Source organism: Anguilla anguilla, chromosome 3 (genome assembly GCF_013347855.1).
Source record: "Anguilla anguilla isolate fAngAng1 chromosome 3, fAngAng1.pri, whole genome shotgun sequence".
Classification (NCBI taxonomy): Eukaryota; Metazoa; Chordata; class Actinopteri; order Anguilliformes; family Anguillidae; genus Anguilla; species Anguilla anguilla.
The window spans coordinates 37,277,331-37,303,032 of NC_049203.1; the positions used below are offsets into that span (position 1 = coordinate 37,277,331).

Genomic DNA, 25,702 nt, shown 5'->3' on the forward strand with positions numbered 1-25,702 from the left:
TTGTTTTTTGTCTTATAAAAAAGATTTATAACTGCAGACCCTCTTAAAAACAAGGGTCGAGTAACAAAAATAAATATGGCAGTAAATGATTAAAATTGAAATAGATGTATTTTGACTAAACTTAAAAAATGACAAAAAATTTCAGTTACGAAAAATCCCCCATTCCTGAAGGGTTCTCACTCTGATGTTCTACCTAAAAAGCTGTTAATTCTTTATAGTAGGTTCACTTCTAAAATCTAATGCTTAATCTAATTATTTTTTAGAAATCTTTAAACATCTGATAATACCAGATAATAATTAATAAGTTAGACAAATTAACATAGAGGTTGTATGTTTTTATTCTCTTCAGGTACGGTACCGGTAAAAAAAAAAAGCTTGTGTTTTGGCTTGTTAATCTTCTTTGTTTTATTTTGGTATGCTTTATTTTGTTCATACTGTGACCAAGCAATTACTTTGTTCCAATTTCTTTGTTTATTTCTTTATTTTTCGAGATCTTAGTATCTATTAGAGGAGCCGTAGGTATAGGTTTCACTTCAACTTAGGGGGAGGCATACTGCTGGGCCACCTAGTCATAGTCAAACGTTAAATCTCATAAGCATACTAGTATAGAGAACAATTGATATGAAAATATTGGAGGTGTCTTGTCTCCCCCCAAACCTATGCATATGAGAGGAGCTCAAACAGGAGCTCGAAGCCATTTCGTTAGCCTCCAAGGACATTGTTTGCAGAGCTGCAATGCTTTCTAATGTATTATAATTGGTTCATGGAGTAAGTGTAATTGGGAAATGGGAATGTCACAGGAAGACACTAGGGACACACATCCTGCTCTTAATGGGGGTAAAGAGTTACTGTAGTCTGAAGCATGTGATTTTGAAGGGGATTGTATTGAATATTTGGTTTGTGGTTCTCTTCCTTTCATTCATCCATTTCAATGAGATTTTGCTTGTTAAACAATTCTCTCTCCTGTGACCGGTCTCAAGCCATATGCATTTATTGAGGATTGCTTTTAAATAAACATACATTTTGTTACAAATTCCTATTTTTTTCTATTGACACCACTTACAGACACGCAATTGGCTAATGTATCTTTGATAATACGTTTTAGTATTTATTTATTTTTTTATTATATTTATTCATATATATTTTTAATCCATCACTCTAGCCTTCACTGTCTATGTTGGAGAGTATAGACAAGCACATGTGCTCCAATTGAACACTTGATGTCAAGCCACAGCTTGTCCACAGTCCAGTCCCCTGGACAGTCTTGCACAGACACTGAATTGGAGAAGGGCACTTCATGTGCAGCTTTTGCAAGTGCACTGTGGGTGTTCAATTTACCAGAGGATATTGAGATCTCCACAGGAAAGACTATGACTAAGACTGGGTGTTTGTCACGAAAAATATTGGCTAAAGTCACAGCAGTCACAGCGAAGTTATCGAAAATCATGGGAAACTGAAAAAACCAGCAGAACTCGGTGTTTTTAAAAAACAACTTTATTATTGTTATTTATTTAAATGATTAATAGATCTCATGGGCTACAGTGGGAAATTATTGAAATAACATGCGCTACTGTCACAACAGTTGCACAAAAAAATAAAATAAAATCAGTGGGGAGTTGCTGCTAGGAACAAATATGAGTAAATAGGCAGATGCATTTAATCACTTCAGTCCATCAGGAGAAGAAGAGAATGCTTCTTTCCTTTAACAGAATGTTGTCAGAAACAGAGCATGCTTAAGTTGCACTACTAAAATCATAAAACAGGGTTGTCATGTGTCTGTTTTAAAGTTTTGGTGCAACATGAACATTACGAGGCTTGAGTTTTTGATGGAGTGCTTGCTGTCTCCGACAACGTTACAGTAATGGGGGAAGGAGCGCTCCGCATCGATACTGTTGACAGGAGCCGTCAGACAGCTGACAAGGACGGGAATCTTGATCCCAACGCATTCCGGAATCTGTGTGCATTGCAGTTTGTTTCTGGCATTTGGCAATGGTTAAAATGCTTTGTCATATACAAATCACAATGCAGGCTACGTCAAGGTTGACAGCTACCATCCAAAACTGCTGAGAATTTGCAGAAAGCACTGCCGAAAAAATGGCAAGAATCAAGGAATCTGTGACACCTGTGACTTCAGTGACACACGCCAAGCCATAACTATGACCCTTAGGGCTGCCGGTCCCAGCCATGGCCCAGATGATTCAATAATGTAGTATTCCTCACCTGTATTACCATCAGGACTGCCTCCCTTCTACATTCTTAATGTCATTAAATTTACTTGTAAAACGTAACCATGACGATAAAAAATTATTTTGTTCAGCCTGATTGAAAAGTTGTTAATAGACAGCAACGTGCTTTCAAAACACGTTTCTTATGAATACCTGCATGGAGGTTATACTGCATTATTGCTTTTAATGTTTACAAATAGAAGCTTTGCAGTCGGTAATTTGATACATTGCCTGCCACCTTTTCTCTTAAATTAAAGTTTTGCCATCCCCTGATGATTACTCGTGATTAGGTTGCACAATCAATTATGCCAGTGCATCATATAAAATTAAAGTTGCCTTTGAGATTGGCAATAAAAGGTATTCCAGATACTCCGTAACGTCCCTGGAATTGAATATGTGTACTGCGGCATGTCTCTGTGAGCTAAGCCTCAGCTGAGTTGCTGTGTGCAAGCAGTCTTCTCTGTAGCCTGTAGCTGCCTCAAAGCGTGTCTTTAACGGGACCCGTGTGACTCTATGCTAAACGGTCCAGCCTGACCACAATCTCACCCCTGTTCAGAGATGGGCTCGATCACGGAATACTGAACGTCTGCTGGAAGCTTGCACAGGTCACACGGCGCGTCTGATTGAGGAAGCCGGCCCTGTTCCGTCAGGGCGGCTCACTCACGCTAGTCCAAATTGATCAGAGTTTGACCCGCAAGTGCCTGCTGGGAATGGGGGTTGTGCCCCAAAAACTTGTTTCTCATCCCTTCTAGGTAACCCGGCCCACAGTGTCTTAGATGTGGGCTATTTGCTTAAGATTTTTCCTGATGCCTTTGTCTCCGGAACAACACGAGGTGCTGTGTTTTTGTCACGTTAGCACACACGGTGCAGATCCATATTTATTCAGAACTCATGTAAACTGCAGGTTTTTAGCCAAGTAAGCTAGTGGAGAAGCAGTGGGCTATGCACTGTGCCTACCATGGCTACCAAAGGATCTATAGAGGGCAGCAGAAATCCAGTTGTTTCTTTAAGCCTAGTGACATAGTGCCTTCCACACCAGGGCATGATATCAGATTCACATTACAGTCAGCTTTCTTGTAGTCCATTAGGCTGATTCCAGAGGTGATACTCTGTTACAGTTTACTTGGTGTTCAGGGTAAAAAGCACCAAGGAGGCCAGAATTCATGTGCAGACCGAGTTATGGGGAAAAAGTTCATTTACAAATGCTCCAGCTTTTCTGTGTGTAAGTGACAAGCATTTCTTTATTGACTTTAAAAAGAAATCTCCCCAGATAGCAACTGGGTACTTTCTCTATTGTTCAGCGTCAGTGCCCTGCTCGCATTTTTCGTTTTCCCTATTTGTTCCTTTTTTAGAAAAAAAGACTCATTGCTAACTGTGATAAGCCTACAGTCTTTTGAGAAAAGGACGGTGCTGTGGACCATATTGTTCAGCAAAATTCAGTCTATGGCTCACAAATATGGGATGTTAGCCTAGGGACTATTCATTCTTACTTTATTGTGAATACTATGGGTGCAGTTCTAGAAAATGTCAGCCATTTGCTAAATTGGGCAGTATTTTTGACACCAATAGGTAGAGATCGTAGTCTATTAATTGCCTCAAGGCTGTCAGGTATCCTAGAGCTACTGCTCAACTTGTGGATTTGGGGATTATAGTATAAAAGGCTTGTCAAACAGTTGTTCAACTCAAGTACGTGGCATGGATTTCTGTTATATTATCCACTTTTCAAGGGCTGTAGTTGGAGACTGGGTACACTTTAGCCACAGTGCCAGTAGTGTCTCTTTTAAGAGTCCCAGTGCCCCCCAAATTAAATCTATTTTTTGTCAAAATACCATAATAATAATTGACTCCCTTTTCAGTGGTGCTGTAATCTTCTTTTTCATCTGCAGTTGTTTGACAATTCTTTGAACAATTCTTGATTTCTAATTTTATTAGAAGTGTTTTTTTTTATAAGGTATAATGTCTTCCAGCATACATAATTTATTACCATTACATTTTCCATTTGTTCGTAATGGTTCAATGTCTTACAATGATTTTTAAAGCTAGAAACTGAATTTTTAAAATCTAAATCCTGGTTCTGCTGTGGCCTCTTCCACATCGCCTTCTTGGGCTGGGTGCCTCTTTGTTTTGGAATCTCCTTGACGACAAGTTTGGTCATCCCGCTGGTATATAAATGGCAAATCTTTCTCTCTTTTATCTGTGGAATGGCACTCACTCACTGACAGGAGTGACCAAACCCCTCGTCCTCCCTGTTTTTCTTTTCCATGACCAGGGCTTCAAGCTCTAAAGAGAAGACTGTGTTACATTTCCACATTATGTATCATGCTACTACTTTTCACTACTCTCTTTCTCAGACACACACACACACTCTCTCTCTATCTCTCTCTCTCTCACACACACACACACACATACTTGCTCTCTTTCTCTCACACACACATACTTTTATTTCCTAAAGTCAAATCTCTATGAATTTAAAGAGCTGGGTAATTTCATTTCACCTTGCATTATACAGTATAAGGTGAGGCCCATGTGCATGGGAGAATGCTTAAAGTAGGAGCTATTTATAAATAAGCAAAACATTCAGGCATGTAGAGCAGTACGTAAAAAAGGGTCTGCATCGCACTTCAGCCTAAGTGAAAATGGCATCAGTTTCCTGATTTGACTGCGAATTGTTCGACTAGATCAAGTAAAATCTTACAGTATGATTGGGGGACTGCCTCTTCTATAATATTGGTGACTGTGGAGAAAAGGTTATCGGGATGTCCTGGGGGCTCCAGTCCCAGCTCCCGGTCCCGTGTACAGGGGTGTGAAGGTTTCGGCAGGGCGGCGAGAAACATGTCCCAGGGCAAGAGGTGCACGAGAGAAATGTTACAGCTCAGAATGGTGTCAGATCCGATGGACTTCCCTCTCACAGGCAGGTGTGAAACAGAGCTAGGTGATGATGAGCATTCATTCCTCCCTGAACTGTCTGGCAAGGTACCGATTGTTAGGGAACCGAAGGCTACGAGGGACAGCTTGTGGGAGGTAGGGACGTAACGTCCTGTGGACGCTGGCCTGAATCCCTCTAAATCCAGTCTTGTTAGAAGTGTCCCTGAGAGGCTAATTGTCATGGCTTCCTGCTGAAGTTGACATTCCCTAAGCATGCCTCTCTGTGGCTGATTCATCTGCAGTCTGGCGTCTGTGCCGGGTGAGGCAGGAGAGGAGGGATCTCAGAACAGTGAGCAGCCTCAGCCTCTCAGCCAGGCCGGTCTCGGCAGGAGATTCGGCTCTTCTCCCCAAATCCCATCTGGAAAAACTTAATCCGGCCAAATTCTCTCTCTCTCTCCCTCTCTCTCTTTCTCTTTTCCTCTCTCTTTTTGTGGCCTGCTCCCCCCCCCTCCCCTCAACGCTCTTTCTTGTTCTCCCTCTCTGTTTCTGTGTCTCACTGTCTCTTGCTGTCTCTCAAACTCTCTCTCTCGCTCTCTGTTCCGTCTCTCACTCTCTCTCTTTCTCTCTCCCTCTCCCTCCCTCCCTCCCTCTCTCTCTCTCTCCCTCCCTCCCTCTTTCTGTCTGCCCGAAGGTCCAGTCAGGAAGCCCAAGTATGTGGACAGCCCTGGTGCTCCTAAGGATGGCGTTCGCTCAGCGCTGAGGAAGGCTGACAGCAAGGTGTCGTCCCGGAATGGTGAGTCTGTGTTCGTGTGGGGAGCCGCTCGCGGAGCTGAGAGAGCGCGTGAGAGGAGAGAGCTGCTGGCACAGTAGTTTTTCAGGAGAGTCCCGTTAATCTTTCATAACTAGCTGTGTGTCTCAGCTTATATACAAACTCAGCTTCTGCATACATATGTGGTGTGTGTGTGTGTGTATGTGCGTGTGCGCGTGTCCATGGATGTTGATCTTGGGGTGCGGTCAGTGTTATCGCATCGCGGTCAGCGTTACTGCATCAATATTTTTATCTTGTTACAAAATTTGTCCTTTAGGGTTCATTTGAAAGTATGTGTACACATGTACCTAAGTATGGTGAGGTGTGAAAGTAAGTGTGTTCACAATAAGTTTTTTGCTGTTGAACTGACTGTATAGTACATGTATTTTATATATATGAGTTTTAATATGACATGAACAATGATTGTGCTGCTACACTGCAGGGTCTTTTGTATATAGGTATATGGCACTTTGGAATTCAATAGGGTGAATGTGCTTCACAGCAGAGACATAAATATCTGTGGAACTGGATGACAAGGAACAGTTACTGTAACTGTATGAACAGAATGAACTGAAGAGACACGGCAGCTGCATGTCCCAGTTCGTGCCTGTGATGTTCCCGTTATACTGTCGGTCCGTTACGATTTCCCAGACGAGGGTGGAGCCGGATACCGCCCGGTGGGTGAATCGCGCCACAGTCTGTGTTATCAGCACGGGGGCGGCTGCACGTTCTTATCGTAAGGTGGACGTGACAGTTTAGAGGGAGCGCGCCGGATTCAGAGCGGTGTGCTGCCGGTCTGCGAGTCTAAGTGGTGCTCTCAGGCTGTGAGTGCGGGTACAGGTAGAGATGACGGGGTAGGTGGGATCTGGAAGCTGACCCCCTACATACCAGCTCAGATTTGGGTTGCCACCAATCCAGCCCCTCCCCCCCACCCCCACAGGAAGAACAGGCTGTTCTCAGCTGCTCTGGTTTTGGCGCCATGCGCATTACGGATCCATCGTAACGCGTTGCCGTGTCCGATAGAGCCGCGGCAACACGGAGGATGCCTGGAATACTTGGAGGATTCTGTCGGGTCAATGTCGGGTGCCGGGCATTAATGCAAAGCTAAAAATATGCTGGCCTTGGCATGCACTGCTCTCCCTGTCATTTCAGCTCAAAGCTAATCTCATTGTGGTTCCTGTATGCCCCTCTCCTGGGAAGCCAAGTAAACTTACCACATGGCTATTAGTGTGTGCTTTTCAACAGAAGGTACCTCCCCCACCCCCCACCCTTCACCCGCAATGTACATCAACCCTAAATATAGCCCTTTCTAACTTAGGATGGGGTTCCCCTGGGTGCCTGTGAGCCTGGGTGGGTCAGAAAAGGCTGAAAACCCCTGACTTAGTCTTGGGGAGCCACACCACCCTGTCACTTCCTCCTGCCAGATGGCTGGAACTAGGCAGGGCCTGGCTTAGGTAGCACCAAATGTACACAGGAGAGCTCCTGGGAAAGTGGTTTGGTGGGCCAGTAGGGGGCAGTCTGTCCTCTATACCGAGGAGAAAATCAAATCAGAGACTCTGCACTGTGCGAGATGCCATAATTCGGATGAGATGTAAAACCAGGGTTTTGGCTCATTGGTCATTGAAGGTCTAGTCGCGTTCACATAGTAGGGGGGTCTCTAGTGTACTGGCGAAACATACGGTCTAGCTTAGTCAAGCTAACCCTCGGTTCACCCCACAGTATAGCTGACAAATACATCCTTTCTGGTCCCCAGCTGACGTGTGGTGGGTGTTCTGAAGCAAAATGAACACTAAGGACCACTCAGGCAGTAGCTTCATTCTCATTCAGTCCTGTCTCTCCCCTTACTGTCTGATTAAATTAGCTGAAAGATCATTGTATTGGCGGGACATGTTGGAGACAGGTTTTCACCCGCCTTTGATAGGAATGGGTGTCGACAACGTGGAGCAATGCTGGGAATAAGGATTGCTGTTTTCTCTAACGTCTTGCTTCGGTGATAAAGAGCTACAGTTCTACCTGAACATGTTAGTTATTATAGCCTAAGCTGCATTATCTATACTTAACATTCCAGCTCTTTTCTTGCACAACCTCCCTTCTTGGTCGTACCCCCAAATGGGGTTCATCATATTAAATCATTGACAGGGAGATCACAGGGGCTTTTACCTGCACTATGAATGGCCTTATCATCAAACACACTGCTTTAACTGCCAGGCGTTATCCTTAAGGATGAAAAAAAATCCTGCCTCACAAGCTACACAGGCAGTGGTGGCTTAGATGCACCGTCTAACCTTCGCAGGAAACTGCTATATAGACTGGTTAATTTATTATTACAGTACAATAACTGTAACACTACCGCTATCAACAAAAACATCAGCAATAGTAATAAGTACTATTAATGTTGTTATTATTATCACCAATGCCGATACATGTGGCAGCAGATAGAAAATGGCAGTAACATGTTGCTAAATGAAACAGCATTTGTATTAGACCCATAGCCTGTAATCTGTAGTCTGTAACTGACATTATCTCAATAAGCAGGAGCTGAGCCAGATATCCCTGCACTGTAACTGCAGAGCTGTGACGGACAGCGGGGAAATCATTACACAGAGGCAGGACATTGGACTCCAGGTGTTCCCAGTAATCTGACAGCTCTCTGTATGCATTGTGTCAAAGGTGGCTCCTGCCTACAACGACCATCACCACCTTCCATTTTCCCAGCCTGCCTTTGGCATGCCGCAGAAAGGAAAATTTCTCACTGTGCTGGTATAACACAGGTGTGAGGAACCATATGGAGGGTATCCGTAATTGGCAAAACAATGGGCAGTCATAGACATTTAAAAATCCCCATACTGTGAACAAATATATTTGGCTGGGCTGACAGAATTGAAGCCCCAGGTGCTTATATGTGAAAGTAAGTCTCTGAAGATCAATTCCTCGGGTCTTCGTTGACTCACTGTAAATTGTAAACACATCTGTTGAATATGCTACACCATATGTGTTGTTGTGTCCTTGACATTTCAGTGCGCCAGACAAAGAACCTGGTGCATTAGGAATTAGTAGGGTCAGCACATCAGTACAGTCCCACTGGCTCTCAGATTCCTGGTGTGCAAACACCTCTATGCAAATGGTGTCGCATAGACAAAATTAGACCATTACATCATCACAGTCTCTCCGGATTTTCATTGGCTTTAGACTCCCCAAGTTATGGTATGTTTCTCTCACCGGAAAAGTATCCGTGTGTGGTGTATAAAACCCATACCAGAGCTGATAAGAACTTGATTGCCATTGCTAGTAGGCTATCAGACAAAATAACAACTTTAGGCACAGTTTCTAATTTTGATAAAATATGCTGATAAAATATGCTGTGTGTGAGCAATGAAGTCTTTCTTTTAATACTGAATGGTTCTGTGTTGACATTTAATAAGAAGAAAAACTAGATTAAGTTTCAGAGAAAATGAAAATCCACTTAGTATACTAATTTATTCAACTAGTAGGAGCAATTAATCACTTTATTTTGATTCATTGACAGCCTGACACATTACCATATCTAAGATGAAGCTGTATTGTTCGTTCACAGGAACACTGTTGATTGGCAGAGTAAGAATAAGAAAATCATAAATAAAAAGCAATACTGTGTAGAAAAATGCAAATTAAAAAAAGTTGGCACACTTGTGCAAACACCTCCTGACAGTTCCACACATGCGCCCCCTACTGGTTCATTATCTTATGTTCGAGGGGATTAAACCGTACTTTCACTGTGAGGATAATGATAATGCCTATTCATTATTAGTCCATCAATGTAGTAGGTAGTCTGGCCTATTATTTTTGGGATTGAAAGATGCTTTTGTCCAGAGAAAATAACATTGCATGAATATCATTTTCAGACTTCTATCTTCAGCTTCAGCCAGTGCAGCTCCACCCCCTAACCACTGCTCCACACTGAAGGCCATTTTTACTTTGCCATATAGATCTCTATACCGCTGTCTGATATTACAGTGCTCACCAACCGCTAAATAATACAAGTCTGCAGAATGATGGGGTAGACAGATATGTGAAATTCTCTCTTGATTGCTTGTACAGCCATTAATGATGTACATCTTTAAATGCAACTCACATGAAGGCTTTTGAAGGCTGCAATGTTAGTGTCCTTTTGTAGATGCAGCCCTACAAAGGTGGCTTTGAAGCCTTTGGGCCAAGCTGATTTTCTGGCACGCTTTCAAGGTGGCCTGCATAGCAGCCATAACAGATGAGCTGTAATTAAAGTTATCTGTACCATGATTATTTTAATCCTTTCTGTGGCATCCCTTCTCTTTGAGCCAAATCCTATTACGTGGGCAAGCCCTGATCTCTTGTGTACATATTTATGTGTCCACAGTGAGGTCATTGCTGAATTCATTGTCCAGGAGAAATGCATTGGTCTTGGCAATGCCGACCAGTGGAGAGAGCACACACCCCTGGGTTGCATTAATAAATCAGACCAGGTTCTTAAAGGTGTGTTCCTATCCACAGTTCAGGGCCGAGACCTTGAGCACACACCGAGAGAGCGAGTTTATTTTGGAACTGTTGTTTGTTTGACAGAGCACTCAAAGAAAGGAAACCAGTGCTGAAAAGCTGTCGCTCAGTTTTGCTTTCTTTTGTATTTGTTGTTTTTTATTTTATTGTTTTTGCCCTGAACCTGTGAGGGGGAAGGGGGAAGGTGTTTATTTGTTTCATTTTGTGTTAGTGTGGGTATGCTCCCCAGAACTGCCACTTCTCCCTCACAGGGGTGTCACACTGGCGTGAGACACATTGATTTTGAATTTGTATTTCTTAAAACATTATACATTTATGCTGCTCGATATTTAAGTGATTTCTGGTCAAATAAAATTCTCAGAAGTATTGTCTCACATAAGATTTGAGCTTGTAGTCTCAATGTGGAAGGGCCAGTTCCTTAACCACTGCACTACACTGTGATTTCAACAATCACAGCCCTTTTTTATCCTTTGCTGAATCATTCAGTGATTTGCATTTGCCTTTGGGAAGCACACCTCGATCACTTGTCTTCTGAGGATTGGAGTGGGTGGCACTGCACACATACTGTACACTTTCCATTGACCTAAACAATCATTCAGTTTTTATTCTTTGTAACAGTCTTTATTCTTTGGTTTATTCATGTAATTGATACAATATAATGCAAGTTCATATAACTGTCACTGTAATAGGGAACCACTCCGTACATACAATTGCCTTCCCTTTTAACCTGATGTTAGAGTGTACTGGAGGGGGGGGGGGGCAATTCTGCTGGACAGTGATCCATGCAGTGTGGACCCGATTTTGGCATTTACATCAGCAGCTGTCAATCACAGCATCTCTGCTTTTCAGCTCAGCCAGCGTTCTTTCCATGTGTCAGAGAGTCACGGCATCATTAGCACACTGTTCTGCAGTGTCAGAATGCTCAATGACCTCCTGGAACATGGCCACACGTGCCGGTACTGCTCCCCTCTCTGTTGTAACTGGATGGAAGCCAGAGATGCGTTCCTTCATCAAGTGTTTATTAAATGAGCTCAATTGGTTGAGCGTGTAATCCCAGTTGCTAATGAATGCCTGCTGTATCATTTTACAAACTGAGAAAGACCACAAACAGCACCATGGGGGCCAGATTGTACAGATCCCCCACTGCCCCTCATCTCCGCCATCAGGGTTTCCGCAAGGGCCAGCATTTCAGTGACTTGTAAACCATCGTGGTTGAGAATAATGATGTCGTGTTTGGTATTTCTCTCTTCTTCCATTATCTGAAAATCAAATTAGCCCCAACTGCTTTTTCCCCTCATTTCTTGAGGCTAGTGCAAGATATGCTACTGTAATTGCTTTGAGCACTGGGAACTCATTTTCCTGCTTTAATGATAAGCATAGCAATAGATGGTGTAGGGGCGGTCTGGAAGACACGCACCAGGCATGACTTGTGCTAATGGGGTTTGGTGCTCGTAGTTTTCCAGTCTTGACCCATGCTTCTTTTGTGTCGAAGCTTTGTGTTGTTTGGGTATCTTGCTAAAGATTCCAGAGGGATGGCTTAGCTTTCATTTTGACAACCATCACAATTTTCCGTTATTAAAAGTAATCATGAAGGAGTACAGTACTGCTTAACTCCAATTAAATGGCTACAAACTTTAACCAGCTTTAGTTTATTAATATCCAATGATCAGGTTTTTTTATGACTGTTCATTGAGTCATGCTCAACCTGTTAATTTCCGTATTAATGTGATTTATTGCCAACTGATAAAACTGATCAAACCATTCAAACTAAGATGAACTCATTCCATAACTGAAAAGGCCATAGAGTAGAACCTCAGAGATACCAAGCCTTCAGCAATGGGCATTGTTTGAAATCTCATTTTGTAGCTATAAATGGTTGCATAAGTTAATATCCTATAATCAAGCAAGCTGTAAGTGGGATTTCTCTAGAACATATTTTTTTCTACTTTAGATACATAATACGATGTTGCATAATAACGTGTTATCTGTACCTGACAACTGCTACAAAGAAAATGTTGCCCTCACTGAAGCCATTCCTCTCCATGCATCCTTCTAGTACATTTCTTGTTTCCACAGCTTTCAGTTTCTTCATCAGCACACATAGGCTACATTCGTAAAATATTGTAGTTTTATAATGTTTTAATTTGATAGAAATGTACTAGAAGGATGCATGGAGTGGGATAGATCAGTGAGGTAATAGGGGAGCAGCCTACAGACATAGAGGTGGCTTCTGACCACCCAGCTCAACACCCCTTCTGACACTGTTCAGTAATGAATGTACCTGTCAATGTGTCGACATTAAGTGCTGCATTGCAAGCAAGAAACCTTTCATTATATCTCTCCTTATGATACTTGCTCTCAACTGGCTGATTTTAGATGGACCCAATAAGCAGTTATAGGGCAAAATGAGTATTTCCTGATTTTTTTTAAACAAAGGAAAGTGAGACTCCTTTCTATTTTATGGTCACTTTTTTGCACCAGTGATAATAGCAAAGCGAATCTATGCATTTTACAATAAGGTGCTTGAAAATGCATACCTGATTAGTCTGTAACTCCTTTGTGATTTTAGTTTCTTGTTTCTGAGGTTTGTATTTCCTTAATGATTAGACTGTCATGAGAAGTCATTTGCCAGTTTTATTTTGCTTATTTGTATTTTTCAAGATGAACTGTGTTTGTGGCAGAGCCTTATTTTGCCCATAAATGCAAAGTTGTGGCTTCTTTGGCAGACAGATTACAATATTGTGGCTTGGGATTTTGAAAGTAGGCTGACTGAAAAATCCCAAGCCAATGTGACAGAATCCATCTGTCAAAATCAAAAACAAAACAGTGATATTATATGGCCAAAATAAAAGGCCATCGCCCTCAACAGCATGAATTTGGGGGAAAATCCAAACATTAATCTGCAAAATGGTTTCTACAAAGACTATATAGTTACACTTTTTATGAATCAAAACATATACTTCCTCATAACAGCATTTATAGTGCCTTATAGTGGTCCACTTATACTGCACTATAAACACTGCTATAAGCTCTTATAACAATACGTGGGTAATTATAACAGCCTTTGTAATGTCATGCAAATCGTTGCTATGACAAACTATAACATCAAATGGAATAACTTATTATAACCCTGCTTGCAAAAAGTATGTTACTATGTTGCTTTGTTTTGCTTTTTATCTTCTTGTTCTTCTTTAGCCTTCTTCCTCTAACACAAAAAGCCCAGATGTTTTTTTCAAATGAAGTGTGGGATTCAAGAGAATGATGGGAGAAGGCCATGAGTTGCCTTTGCCGCACACAAAAGTACTATGTTGTGGATAATTCTATGGTTTTTAACTACCATTCAGGGGGGAATCAGTTGCAATTTCCAATGTACTGACCCGTATGCGTCAGCAGTAGGCAACAGGCATAATGCATATTGTGTTTACTGGCTGCGTTAAAACTATGCAAATTGGGCCCTGAGACTTAGAGCAAGAAAAACTGTAGCAATTTTCCTGTTCTTTCCTCACATCCATGGTTTATCATCGCATTGTCCCTGTCACTGGCTTAATTACAGCACTTGGCTCCTAAGTAGAGGATAAGCAGGACTTTAATTGGACGTAATGTGGTAATGATGACTGATGATTGATTACTGCATCTGACTGATGACTGCATCTAGAACAGTCAGCGTTTTCATTGGAGAATGAGCGTGCATCTATTTGATCTCCTGCCGAGGTGAGAGAGATGTTGGATCCTGCATTCTGTATCAGGGGAGCAACCTTGTTGCAGCTGATGTGTTTTTCTGTCTTTTGTGCAGATTGTCCTTTTTTGAATAAAATGAGAAAAGTAAACCCACTGGCCTGCACTCAAATGAAAAAGTTCACCAGTATCTTGTTTATCTGTGTGCGCTATGTGATGGGGTGAGGTTTCCATTGTATTTAGGAAGAGCCATTGAAATTCAAATTTCTATAGTGATACATTTCTTTCATCACATGTTAGTAATTGTACTTCCAGCACTAAGTTACTTTTGCACACCTAAACTTCACAAATTCACTTTAGGTTTAGTTTTGTTTTTCTTCCTTAAACTTTGCACTGTAATTTGAAGTGACAAATGTAACCAAGAATTTATTATTGAACTAAGTAAATGTTTAGTTGTTTTCAAGTTCACATGCTATAAATTTGTACTGCATAAATTTGAATTTGCTATCATATTTAATGTACAGATATTTATCATTCTATGTACTGAAGAACTGCTGAATTGGAAATTGTGCAGCCAATCTTGGCTGTTTATTCATCTTTCTCCTTCTTTTCTGTGTACATACAACATTTCAGTTTTAGCTGCAGTATTCATTTCACAGAGGCGATTTGCAGTTTAACTTCTGTGATCTGCGGCATAAGCATAGTTTTGCATGCCCTACGACTTTAGATAAGTCTTCCCTGCCTTTACTGTATTGTATTTTGTAACAGCTTTTTATCCCAATTTACTTTTTATTTGCCGGTTTGGGATACTCAATTTCAAATATGAACTGCTCCACTGCTGCAGCATCCTCTGTCAGCTCCTGAGGGGGCACACTGCAACACTTCTCCTCGCTCTGCAGTTTGCCAGCTGACTCCCACAGCCGCTGTACTGGAGGGCTGTACATCTCTAACAGCTGTCTCAGGCAGGCCACAGGCCCCAAATTTACTACAGAGGAATACCCCTGTTCAGTCACTGGGCACGGTCGGGCTTGGATTCCAGACTGCGTGGCACTGCATAGATAACCAGTGCTTTAGCTGGACGCACTGTTCAAGAGCCTCCCTGTGTGCTTTTGCCTAAATGGCCTGAACGACGTGTTACTGAGATGTCAGAACTGAGGTCATTACCATCACTCTGCGTAATGGATTTGAGGTTCAGTGGAACGACTTTAGCAAGAGCCATATATTTCATCAGAGCAGCGTTGTTTGTTATTACTGTGTTTCATTGCTTGGCTGAAAATGGTTGATTGGAGTCAGTGGCCCCTCCGCAGAGCTCATTGGAATTATAATAGTCTGTATCCTTCACAGGACAGCAGGTAGGAGTTCGGGGAAATAGTTTTTAGGTTAAGGCTCGCGACGGCTCAGCCGTTACCTCACCCCATCCTACGCAGTGCCCCAGAAGCAGCCGTAATCACAAACGTGAAAGTCAGTTCGGTCATTCAAACTAAATAAAGGTTTAAGTTGTAAAATAAAACGAGTCTCTATGAAAACGTGTCTCTTCTGGTGTTGGTGACAGCAGTCGAGCCTGAAGCTCAGGGCAGACTTCAAATGAGTTGCTGTTGATGGATAATTTCTGTTATATTGTTTTGGGTTAAGGGTACTAATGAGTTTTAGCCTCACCTCACAATTTAGCCAGCCACTCTTGGCCGCTTGGTTGTCCTTGGCATGTCTTTGAAGGTTAGCCGTCACGCTCACCCAACTTCAAATTGCCGAAGAAAACTTTGTAGGCTCACCCTGGTAACAAACAGTTCAAAAATTAAGAATTGTTTGCAGTCAATGATAAATATAATGAGTTTTATTTTAAAATAGTTAAATTCTTAAAGTGTGAAGAGATAAACACAAAAACACAGACATTTCAACTGAAGTCCTCTTATAGCATGCTCAAAAAGAAAACAGTGCCTTGTACAAAAAATTGTCTGTCAGCCAGCCACATGCTCCTTAAGAACTTAACACTCTATGTGCCTCACAGTTCTCAGCAGCCATGGCCGGATGGTGTTTTCTTAGAATGCAGGGTAAAAACAAAAAACAAAAATCCTCTGAACAGAGATTGGTGAAATTATATATTTTTTTATTTTCTACACTTTAGAAGCATGGTTTAGTTGAGGACTGAAGGTTTTGATCACAAGCTTATGAGAAGTATCAGAAATGTGAGGTATAGGAAATTGTCAAAGCCTTTTCATTATCTGTCAAAAAACTGTAGACATACTGTTGAGTTTCAGGGGCACAGATTCTGTTCTGAGCTGTTTATCCTGAAGCTGTTTATCTAGTTAGCACCTTCCTTCCTTTCACAGCATAGGCATTTATCCAACAATACTGGGATGGAATAGTAAACATTCTACAAGCATTGTGCTCGCCTATTTTCCCCTAATATACAACCTTTTAAGACTGTAATGATATCCTCAAGGACAGCACAAACATTTCAGTGCTTGTTCCTCAGAAGAACAGACAGCACTAATCAAACCATTTGGATGCTGGGGATTTGAAATCGTTGTCACAGAAATGACATTGTACGATGTTTCAGATGCAGTTTTCATTACGCGTATATTTTGAAAATAAATGTGTGGTTTTCTGCCTTGGCAACTGGATGTATCAGGATGGAAAAATCTTTCTGTCCAGCATGATGACCTCAATTTTCCTTTGCACGCTTCCTATAAAGTGTTTATAAATTATTATTTGGGAAATTTCCATTTTCTACATTGTGTTATAGAGGTCATTTGGTTCATACAGTAGTTCTCAAACATATCATTAATACAATACAATTGTGATCTTTGAACCTGTTTTCCCCTTTAATCATAATGTTAAATGTAATGCTTTATGTGGGTAATAAATAATTTTGTCACTTAAATAAATATGTATTCTTACATGCTTTATTGTACATTTCCATTTCTGTGATTTGGAAAAAAAAAGCTATTTTGAGGGGTAACACATAGCCTAGATGACAAAGCCTAGGTAACCAATTCACATAGGTACATCAGAGCCAACCTATGAAAATAGCTTAATTAACCACATGGTTCCGTAGAGCACTGTGTTGGAATTGAATCTGTATTGGCGGCCTACGGTGTAACTGCAGTAGGCTGCAGCATGTCGTCCAGGGCATTATTGGATGATGAATATTTTCCCTGAATGTTTGCCTGGTTGCTGTCACTTAATGAATATAAGGACCTGCAGGGATTGCCAAACACCCAGAGCTCTGCCCTGCTGTGCAACCAGAAACGGTCACTGACCGGCTGATGTGATAATGGAGCAATGATTTTAATAGTGTCTCTATTAACAGAGTAGTGGAGTGCCTGTCACCTAGCACGCACACACACACACAGGCACACACAGACACGCACATACACTCCCTGTTCCTCCTGAACAACTTGCAGTTATTCCTGGGAACAGTACTATAAAAATTAAGAGTCATTGTTCCATGGCCAATAGAATTTGATATTGTTGATATGTGCCATTGTGTCGTTCTTGCCACACATCCAACTAGAGCGTGCAAATTAAAAAATCTCTTGCAGCTTAATGAAATACAGATGAATGAAATGGAGAGTTTCAATGTGGAGAGGTTTCAGCTATTGAGAACATTTTTTTGGTGCCGTTTGTTTTGTTGAAATCTCAGACATTCGTGAACTGGTTGAAGGGTCAGAGCATTGTTAAACCGGTCAGCGGATTACATCCATCACACAGGATGAGGCAGTGAAGCATACTCCTAAGGGAGCCATACTCTGGGCTGTTATTTTTTTATTATGAAAATGAATGCTTAATGTCTGGAAATTGTGCCATTTAATTAAATAAACCCTGTTGTTTGCGGGGTAATGACCCATTTAATCAAATGCCTGTGTAATGCGCCTGGCCCTGAGGTCTGTAGAAAGAGAAGCAAAGCATTAATACCGCCACTAATAGATGCTGAATCAGTTTCCATTTCCATGAAATGTCAGGGGTTAAGGGTTTTCCGAAGCTGTCTGTACCATGGGCAGCATTACCTCATCCTCTGAACAGATGCCGTTTTCACCAGCATCGCACTTTAGGCTAGTATCACAGATCAGGGACAGTGCGACACGGAAGTCAATTAAATGAAAATACGATGAGCCATCGCAATTGAGGCCATTTGAACGGACACCTCGGCACATGCCATTGGAAGGATGAATGCTCAGCAGTACGTACGCACACGGCACGGGTTGAAATGAGGATTAGGATGGCAGGTATGCCATCTGCCAAGTTACGCTTTGGCGGGGCATTCCCCGTGCCTATGCAGCACAGAAAGTTTAAGAACATTAACTTCTGTACCTTCTGACCTCATGTAAACAGACATAATTCAGATACAGCTTCACATGCCCACACGGTAAAGCCCCAAACTTGGATTATTTTGTGTTTTTCTCCTCCTTCTTCTTTTCCCTACTGATTTGGTCATCACAAATTCTCCAGTCCCACAGTCAATAATTCTCCCCATTAGACATTTAGCTGCATCTGCCAATAACAAAATCTGATCAAAGTAGTTTCTTGGATACACTGGCAAAATGGACATATAAGGAAGTGCACATGTGATGCTATTTCAGCCAATAGAACACGTTTTTAAAACTTTTTGGTCACCATTTTTGTTTTGTGTGGAAGCTAACTTGCTTGTTAACTGATAATTAGCAAATAATTTTAACTATTGCTTTTACTGCTGTATAATCTTCGTTGGAAACCCATTTGCATTTCTGAAATGCTCTGTTTTCACATGCAAACCTTACATAATATAATTTCATGACTGGGATGAGTATTGTTTAGATTTTGATGATGCTTGTGCTAAAACAATAACTTTTAAAATGGTATGGTGCCTGAACCGGTAGTGTATTTTATTTAAAATCAAATTAAAGAATGTATTTTTCATTGCAAAGGCACGTCCCATTGTTTTAATCATTTTAGGTAAAATACAGCCACACTTTAGACAGTTTTGTGTTTGCCATTTTGACCAAGTTTAGCATTAGCTAGCTTGCTAATGGTACCTGTTGACTTAGTTGACAGAGCGAAGTGTTAGTGAAGATCGCACCGCAATGAAGCATTGAAATCTGTGTAGCGATTTGGTTTAAACACTAATTGTAAAATAGATACTGATAAATAGATAGAATACTTCATTATCCCCATGGGGAAATTTCTCCAGCAGTATATAGCAATCACATTCACAAACATTTATACCAGGAAACATACAATTATGTACACTAGAGAGAGTGGGGGGAGGAATAAATAAATACTGATTATAATGCCAAATTATTATTAGATAGGCCTATTAGATAAATATTGAATCTTACCAACCTATTCAGACATGTGTTTGCTCCATTAACGTACCGTATGTTTGTGCTTCAGAAGGTTTAGCCAAATAAATATTTATTTTACAATGTAAAATAAGAAATTACCTTATTTGTGAATGCAGTTTTCTAAACAAAATAATGTCAGTAATAATAATAATAATAATAATGCATTTTATTCATGGTGTGCTTTTCATACACCCAAAGCACTGGATGCATTATGATATAAGTAATGACTTAGACTTATAGTGGCATTTTTGTATGTTGAAAACGTGTTTTTTGTCGAGGTAACATTAAACAAGAAGCGTACAGTATGTGTAAATTTCCCAGCTCACGGGGTCTTGGTAACAATGGTCCAGCGCGTGGGCCCTGATGCAGATTCTCCATCTCTCTCAGAGATTCTCTGCCCATCAGCCCAGCGACCACGGAAGGCTCGATCCGTCAGAGGGCGGAGGAGCCGGGGACGTGAGGTTTTAATAGTAGCCATTGAAGGAGGGTGTTGTCAGGCTTCAGTGATAAAAGCCCTTTGGGTGCACGGGTCCTGCTCACCGGGAGCCTTCATCTCTTTTGATTGGCAGTGGGCTGTGGGGGCTGCGGCTGAAAGGACCACCCGGAAATCGGTCGGTTTCTCCCCCACGGGACTTAATTAATTCCCTTAACGCTGTCTGAAACACACGCCTGAAAAACTATGCATATGCGGCGGAGGGAGGAAAACAGCCACTGCTGCCAGAATATATTTCTCAGATAGAAGGTTAACTAAAAAAAAAAAAAAAAAAAAAAACTGGGTGTCCATGAATTTCAGACCATTCACTTAATTTTCCAAGGGCTTATGTTTTCATTCCCCCGTAAGTAGTCTCTATAAGTGCTTAAATGACTTCCCAGCAATTTCATTTCTCTATGTACAATTTCTGAAAATAAATTCCCCCTTACTTCTTTCATGGTTAATTTATTTCCGCCTGAACTTTTTTACACAGCCAACTGGGTTTTGAAATGTATTTTAAATTGGCTGCAGACACTTCAGTATGAATCAGAATATTGAAACTAGCCACGTACGGTTGGTCCCTGCAGTTAAAATGGCTGCAATGCATTAATATGCAGGCAGACACAGATCTATTGCTAAGTAAACAAATTAAGAGAGTGATTTTGCAAGTCTCCTATTTATGGACGGCGACCACATATGAAATATTGACTGCTTACTGCTGTCCTGAATACTTAATGTGAACAGTAGGAATGAAGAGAGCACCTGTTATCAGCTCACTGGTTAGACCGCAATAGTAACAGATGGATCCCAAAGCTTAGCTGGCTCCGAGGTGCCGCAGATTGCTTGATTATGAGCCACTATACATAATTACAAATGGAGAATTTCAACTCTTCTGTCTAGTGAGCACCCTTGCCAGTATTCAGGAAGGAACAGAGTTTTTTTTTTTTTTTTTAAATATGCAAATAGGTAGTGGTATTTGAAGGAAAATAGCACATAAAATGCAATATGTGGGGGTATATGAATAAAATGGGTATGGTTTGAGGGCATAGGAGGGCGGGTCTGTGTAAGGGATGAGCATGTGGGAGAATCCGTTAATTCCTAAAGGGAGGTGAGTCATGAGAATCTTCATTGCAATATCCCCCCTCTTCCCAACCTCCCTCCCTCCCTCCCCCCCCTTCCCCACCCGGACTCGCTCTACATCCTTTCCTCATCCATCTTCTGCCGTGATTTCCATCGGGAACGGCGACATTCTGTTGGTTTGGAAAATTTCCCGCTTTGACGTGTTTTTATCAGTTCTGGAGCGGCAGTGTCTCCACTTGTCTGCGGCGCAAAACAAGTCCCGGTCTGCGAAAAAAAGCATTTGGGCGCTGTGTGGTGAAGGTCAAGCCAAGGTCAAGACGCTCTGTGGACTGCACCGCGAGGCTGATCGTATCTGCTTGTTTATCGGTCAGCGGCAGATTCCGGGCGAAAGCCGCTGCTCTCTACATGGGAGCTTCTGCGGGCTCAGCAAAAGCTCCGTGATGGAGGCGGCTCGGATTTGACTTAATTTCAGCGTCACGTGACCTCAGGGCATCGTGGGTAATCAGATCGGCTGCGAGCAGTATTAATAACCGTAGAAAAAAAGTATGGTGCTGACAGATTGCCATATAATAACTCACTGTACTGCCTGGCCTGGCTCTACCTACAGGGAAAACCAAGCCATTCTGTCAGGTTCCTTCTACACTTCATTAAGTGCTCTGATAGGGAAAATACATTATCACAGGGTCAAATGGATCCTTGGCACCCAGGACTGCTCTATACCCTCCTAGAACGAGTGAGGATTTATTGAACTTCAGCAAGTTGGAATAACTGCTGCACTATGCAGTTGATACAGGAGCACTTTCTCTGCTTTAGTCCTGCACTTGAATGTAAAAGAGGTTTATTATGGCCGTTTATTTTGGTTGTGCTACGTTTGCTACGTAAGGCGACGTGCTCAGTATATTTTACTATTTGTCACCGAGCCTTATTGTTAGCACTGTTCTTTAAGCTGCTTAAACAGTGTGTGCGTTGAGGCACTTTGGAAACGTTGAAGATAAATGCTTATCTGGGTTGCTGTTTCTCTCCGTGCTAAGGAGCAGCTCGTGTCTTTGAACTGCAGGTGTTTCTGCATTCAGGGAAAAAAGTTCGAGGCTGACGCTCCGCTTGCTCATTGATGTATCGACGCACCATATGGCCTCGCTCGCGCAATCTGGCCAGCGCAGCCGGCCGAGGGAGACGAGGGGCTCCTCGCGGACAGCCAGAAGCCAATTCTCGCCTCATTGAAATTCCCAGCCTGATCCGACCGCGAAACGCGAGCGCGCGCTAGGCGGACACGCGCTAAGCGGACACGCGCTAGGCGGACACGCGCCCGCCACGGGCGTGTCGCGGGGCACGGACCCGACTCCACGCTCCCAGCGAGGCTCGGCCGGACCCACGCGCAGACCCTGGCAGACCGTCTGCGCAGACCCGCACAGCCAGGGAGGAGATGGGGCTGCGCAGAGCAGCCTCGGAATCTAACGCGAGGCGTTTCTCTTGCAGGGCCGCCGGCAGAGAAGGACCCAGGCCCCTCCCCCGCCTCGCAGGAGCTGATGACAAGGCTGGGCTTCTTGCTCGGAGAAGGCATCCCACGATCGGCTCGCATACCAATGGAAGACAAGAATGAAAAGAAGGTATTTCACTTCACGCCGCAGCTGCTGCGGCGCTTGAACAAGGGAGAGGGAGAGAGAGAGAGAGAGAGAGAGAGGGAGGGAGGGAGGGAGGGAGAGAGGGAGGGAGGGAGGGAGGGAGGGAGGGAGGGAGGGAGGGAGGGGGAGAGAGGTGTGAGACGAGAAAGGATGCTTTTCAGTGCCTGTCGTTCTTTTTTTTCCTCATCTTCTCATCTCGCACGGATTAAAATCTAATCGCTGCTGGGCTGGTCCTAACTACTGCCAAGAAGGGTAACTTTTCTAAATGTTTTCTAAGATTTTTGTTTTCTCTAGATGGAATAGGTTTTTGTTTTTGCCACAGTAAGTTGTTTTTGTGGGTCAGGCTGGTGCAGTGATTTCTTACTGTATATATATTCTGTTTGATAGAGTCGTACTAACTTGAATGATGATGCAGAGCCGATCCACTATGTAACGTGAAGATAACAGCTTTTCTCCGGGAATAGACTGGTCAAGTCTCTTTTCAGTTGTTTTGGTCTGTTAGTCTGGTATGCAGAGGGCTGTTTGATTTTTTCAATGCAGATGTTATGCTTTGATCTATTCTGGCACAATACTCATGACTAAAATAAACTGTAGGAGGTTTTTAGAAACTGTTTTTCAAGGAGAAACCTGAAAAGTGGTACAACAGTAGATTGTTGAGGAAAGCTGTCTTTAAAATTCAGATAATGTAAAAACATATTTTTAGCTGCTTCAGTCCTATCACTTTATCCCCACACCCCTGTTCACTTGGTTTTCAAGATCCCCATTTCCTGCTTCAGTTTGTAATGCTACAAACATGTGGTACATGTTGTTCATGATTTATGTTTGTTATTTTTGAATGACGTGCTGATTATGCTCCTGTGTAATGTTGTGCTGAAGTACCTAGCAATGAAAAGGAAATGAAAGCAGGAGCAGTCGGGTTTGATTCACAGTGCCAATGTCTTAAACTGATTTACAGATCAAACTGTGTATAAGTGCTTACTGCGTCAAATATCTTAATCACTGGTGTAGTGCATATAGTGTAATGCACCATATATATGCTATTAATGACGCATACAGAATCTGAGCAGTATCCTATGGACGGGTAAGGTGTAGTGTCAGGGGGGTTGATGGCGGGGTTCAGAAGTGATGGAGGAGTGAGAATGAGGGTCTCAACAGCAGCCAATGGCAGACTGGAGTGTTCTCTGGTACAACTAAGCACACCCCTATGGACTTCTTCCTTGACCCACTATATAATTTATCTTTCTGCTGTGTGTGTGTGTGTGTGTGTGTGAGAGCGAGGGAAGGAGAGAGAGAGAGAGAGAGAGGGAGTGTGAGTGTGTGTGTGTAAGAGAGAGTGTGCCGTGTGTGGGTGAGAGAAAGAGAGAGAGAGAGACAAAGAAAGAGTGTGTGTGTGTGTATGTGTGTGTGAGGGAGAGAGAGAGAGTTTGTGTGTGTGTGTGTGTGAGAGAGAGAGAGAAAGAGAGAGACACAGAGAAAGAGTGTGTGTGTGTGTGGGAGAGAGAGACAGAGAGAGTGTGTGTGTGTGTGTGTGTGTGTGTGTGTGAGAGAGAGAGACAGAGAAAGAGTGTGTGTGTGTGTGTGTGTGTGTGTGTGTGTGTGTGTGTGTGGGAGAGAGAGAGAGTTTGTGTGTGTGGGTGTGTGTGTGCATGTGTGTGTGGGAGACTCACAAGACATGCTATTGCTTTCAATTCACAATGGTATTTTTGAGTGAGATACACCTGCAATCCTGCAGCTAGCTGGAGTGCTCTGCATTGCCACAGCTCATAATTACTGCCGCTGAAACTGCGTAAATGAGAACAGTGCACAGCTGCTGACTACACTTATTCCAATTACCTTCAATTAGACTTACTAAGAGCAATCAGACGCTGTCCCTGAATGCTACATGCAATTTTAAAGGTCAAAGGAATCTTTACGGCTGGTGCAATCTAGGAGATCCACAGCAAAATCTTCTGAGTAAAATTAACTCGCACCGATTACTTTTTAACTCTAATACAGCATATATTGTCCATATTGGACTCTAGTAGAGTTGACTTAACGCTGCTGGAGTTGATTTAAGACTAATAATTTTGTTGTGTGGTGAAAAGTAGTTCAGCACTTTTCAAGTTAGCAAGTCACTAGATTGAATTATTACCTTGCCTTTACTGCAAAGGGATGTGGAGGGAACAGCACAGCCAGTACAGCCAATGTTTAAGATTTAGGAAGCAGTCCAGCGTATGGGGACATCGTTCTTATTTAGACAGCAGCAGAAAACTCGGCTGTGCCGTCTGGAATTACGGGTTTCTTTCTTGCAGTGGCTGTTTCAAGGCAATCGTTGTTTTTTTTCTGTTCGTCCTGAGCAAGGCTTACGAGTTTTGATCCTTAAAAAAGGGTCAGCTGGCGATATGCACGGAGCAATCCGTAGGGCAGCTGACTCTCAAGCCGTATGCTACTTCCCCGCTCGGGCAAGGGTTTGATCCCCCCACACGGGACCGTCTCAGCTGCGGACCCCTCTTGAGCTGTTACTCTCCGTGCTTACTGCCCGTCTGAATAAAGCAATAAATACAAACAAAGTGCAGCCTGTCCTGCTTTCCTTAGAAGGAAAATGAATCAGCTGTTTTTCAAACAGGACTTTGTTTACCCACCTAAGCTTTCACACAGCAGGCCTGACTCACTCTGTTATCATGCAGAGTGCCTGCAAAATGGCGTTTTATCATTCGGCACAAGTTTTTAGAGAACTTTGAAAATAGCATCCCACATGCGCAGGGGTTCTTAGATCCTGAGAATTTAATTAGAACTAAGTCCTGACCCTGGTAGTTCTGACTATGGGTGGGAGTCCCACAGCACTCTCTAATTGGCCGTAATATTACCCAGGGATGGAAGGATTATCACAGGAAGTGCAGTCCTCCAGTGTACTGGCTATACGTGTAATCTGGTGGACACTGAAAAGAAGTGGCGGATGGCTATCCCCCTATGTTTCAGCAATGGGGCAGCCTTACAATAATAAAATGAGGGTTTGCAATGTATAGAGTTACACTGTAGCACCAGAATTAATGTTGACATTTCAGATTTATCTGAGCCTACATCCAAAGGAACATATGATTCTCCAAATACTGCTCCTAATATTGCTGTTACCAGGAACAGATTTG

The 25,702-nt window shown here is 42.5% G+C and overlaps 1 protein-coding gene across 2 annotated transcripts in view; it reads left to right on the forward strand.

The window, feature by feature from the left end:
* Positions 1 to 25,702, forward strand: part of LOC118222984 (protein TANC1-like) — a 150,305-nt gene that overhangs the window by 53,289 nt on the left and 71,314 nt on the right. For both annotated transcript variants that reach the window (XM_035409004.1, XM_035409006.1), the window contains exons 4-5: positions 5,782 to 5,883; positions 22,432 to 22,562. In XM_035409004.1, coding sequence (XP_035264895.1) covers positions 5,782 to 5,883; positions 22,432 to 22,562 — 233 coding nt within the window. The remainder of the gene's footprint in view (positions 1 to 5,781; positions 5,884 to 22,431; positions 22,563 to 25,702) is intronic.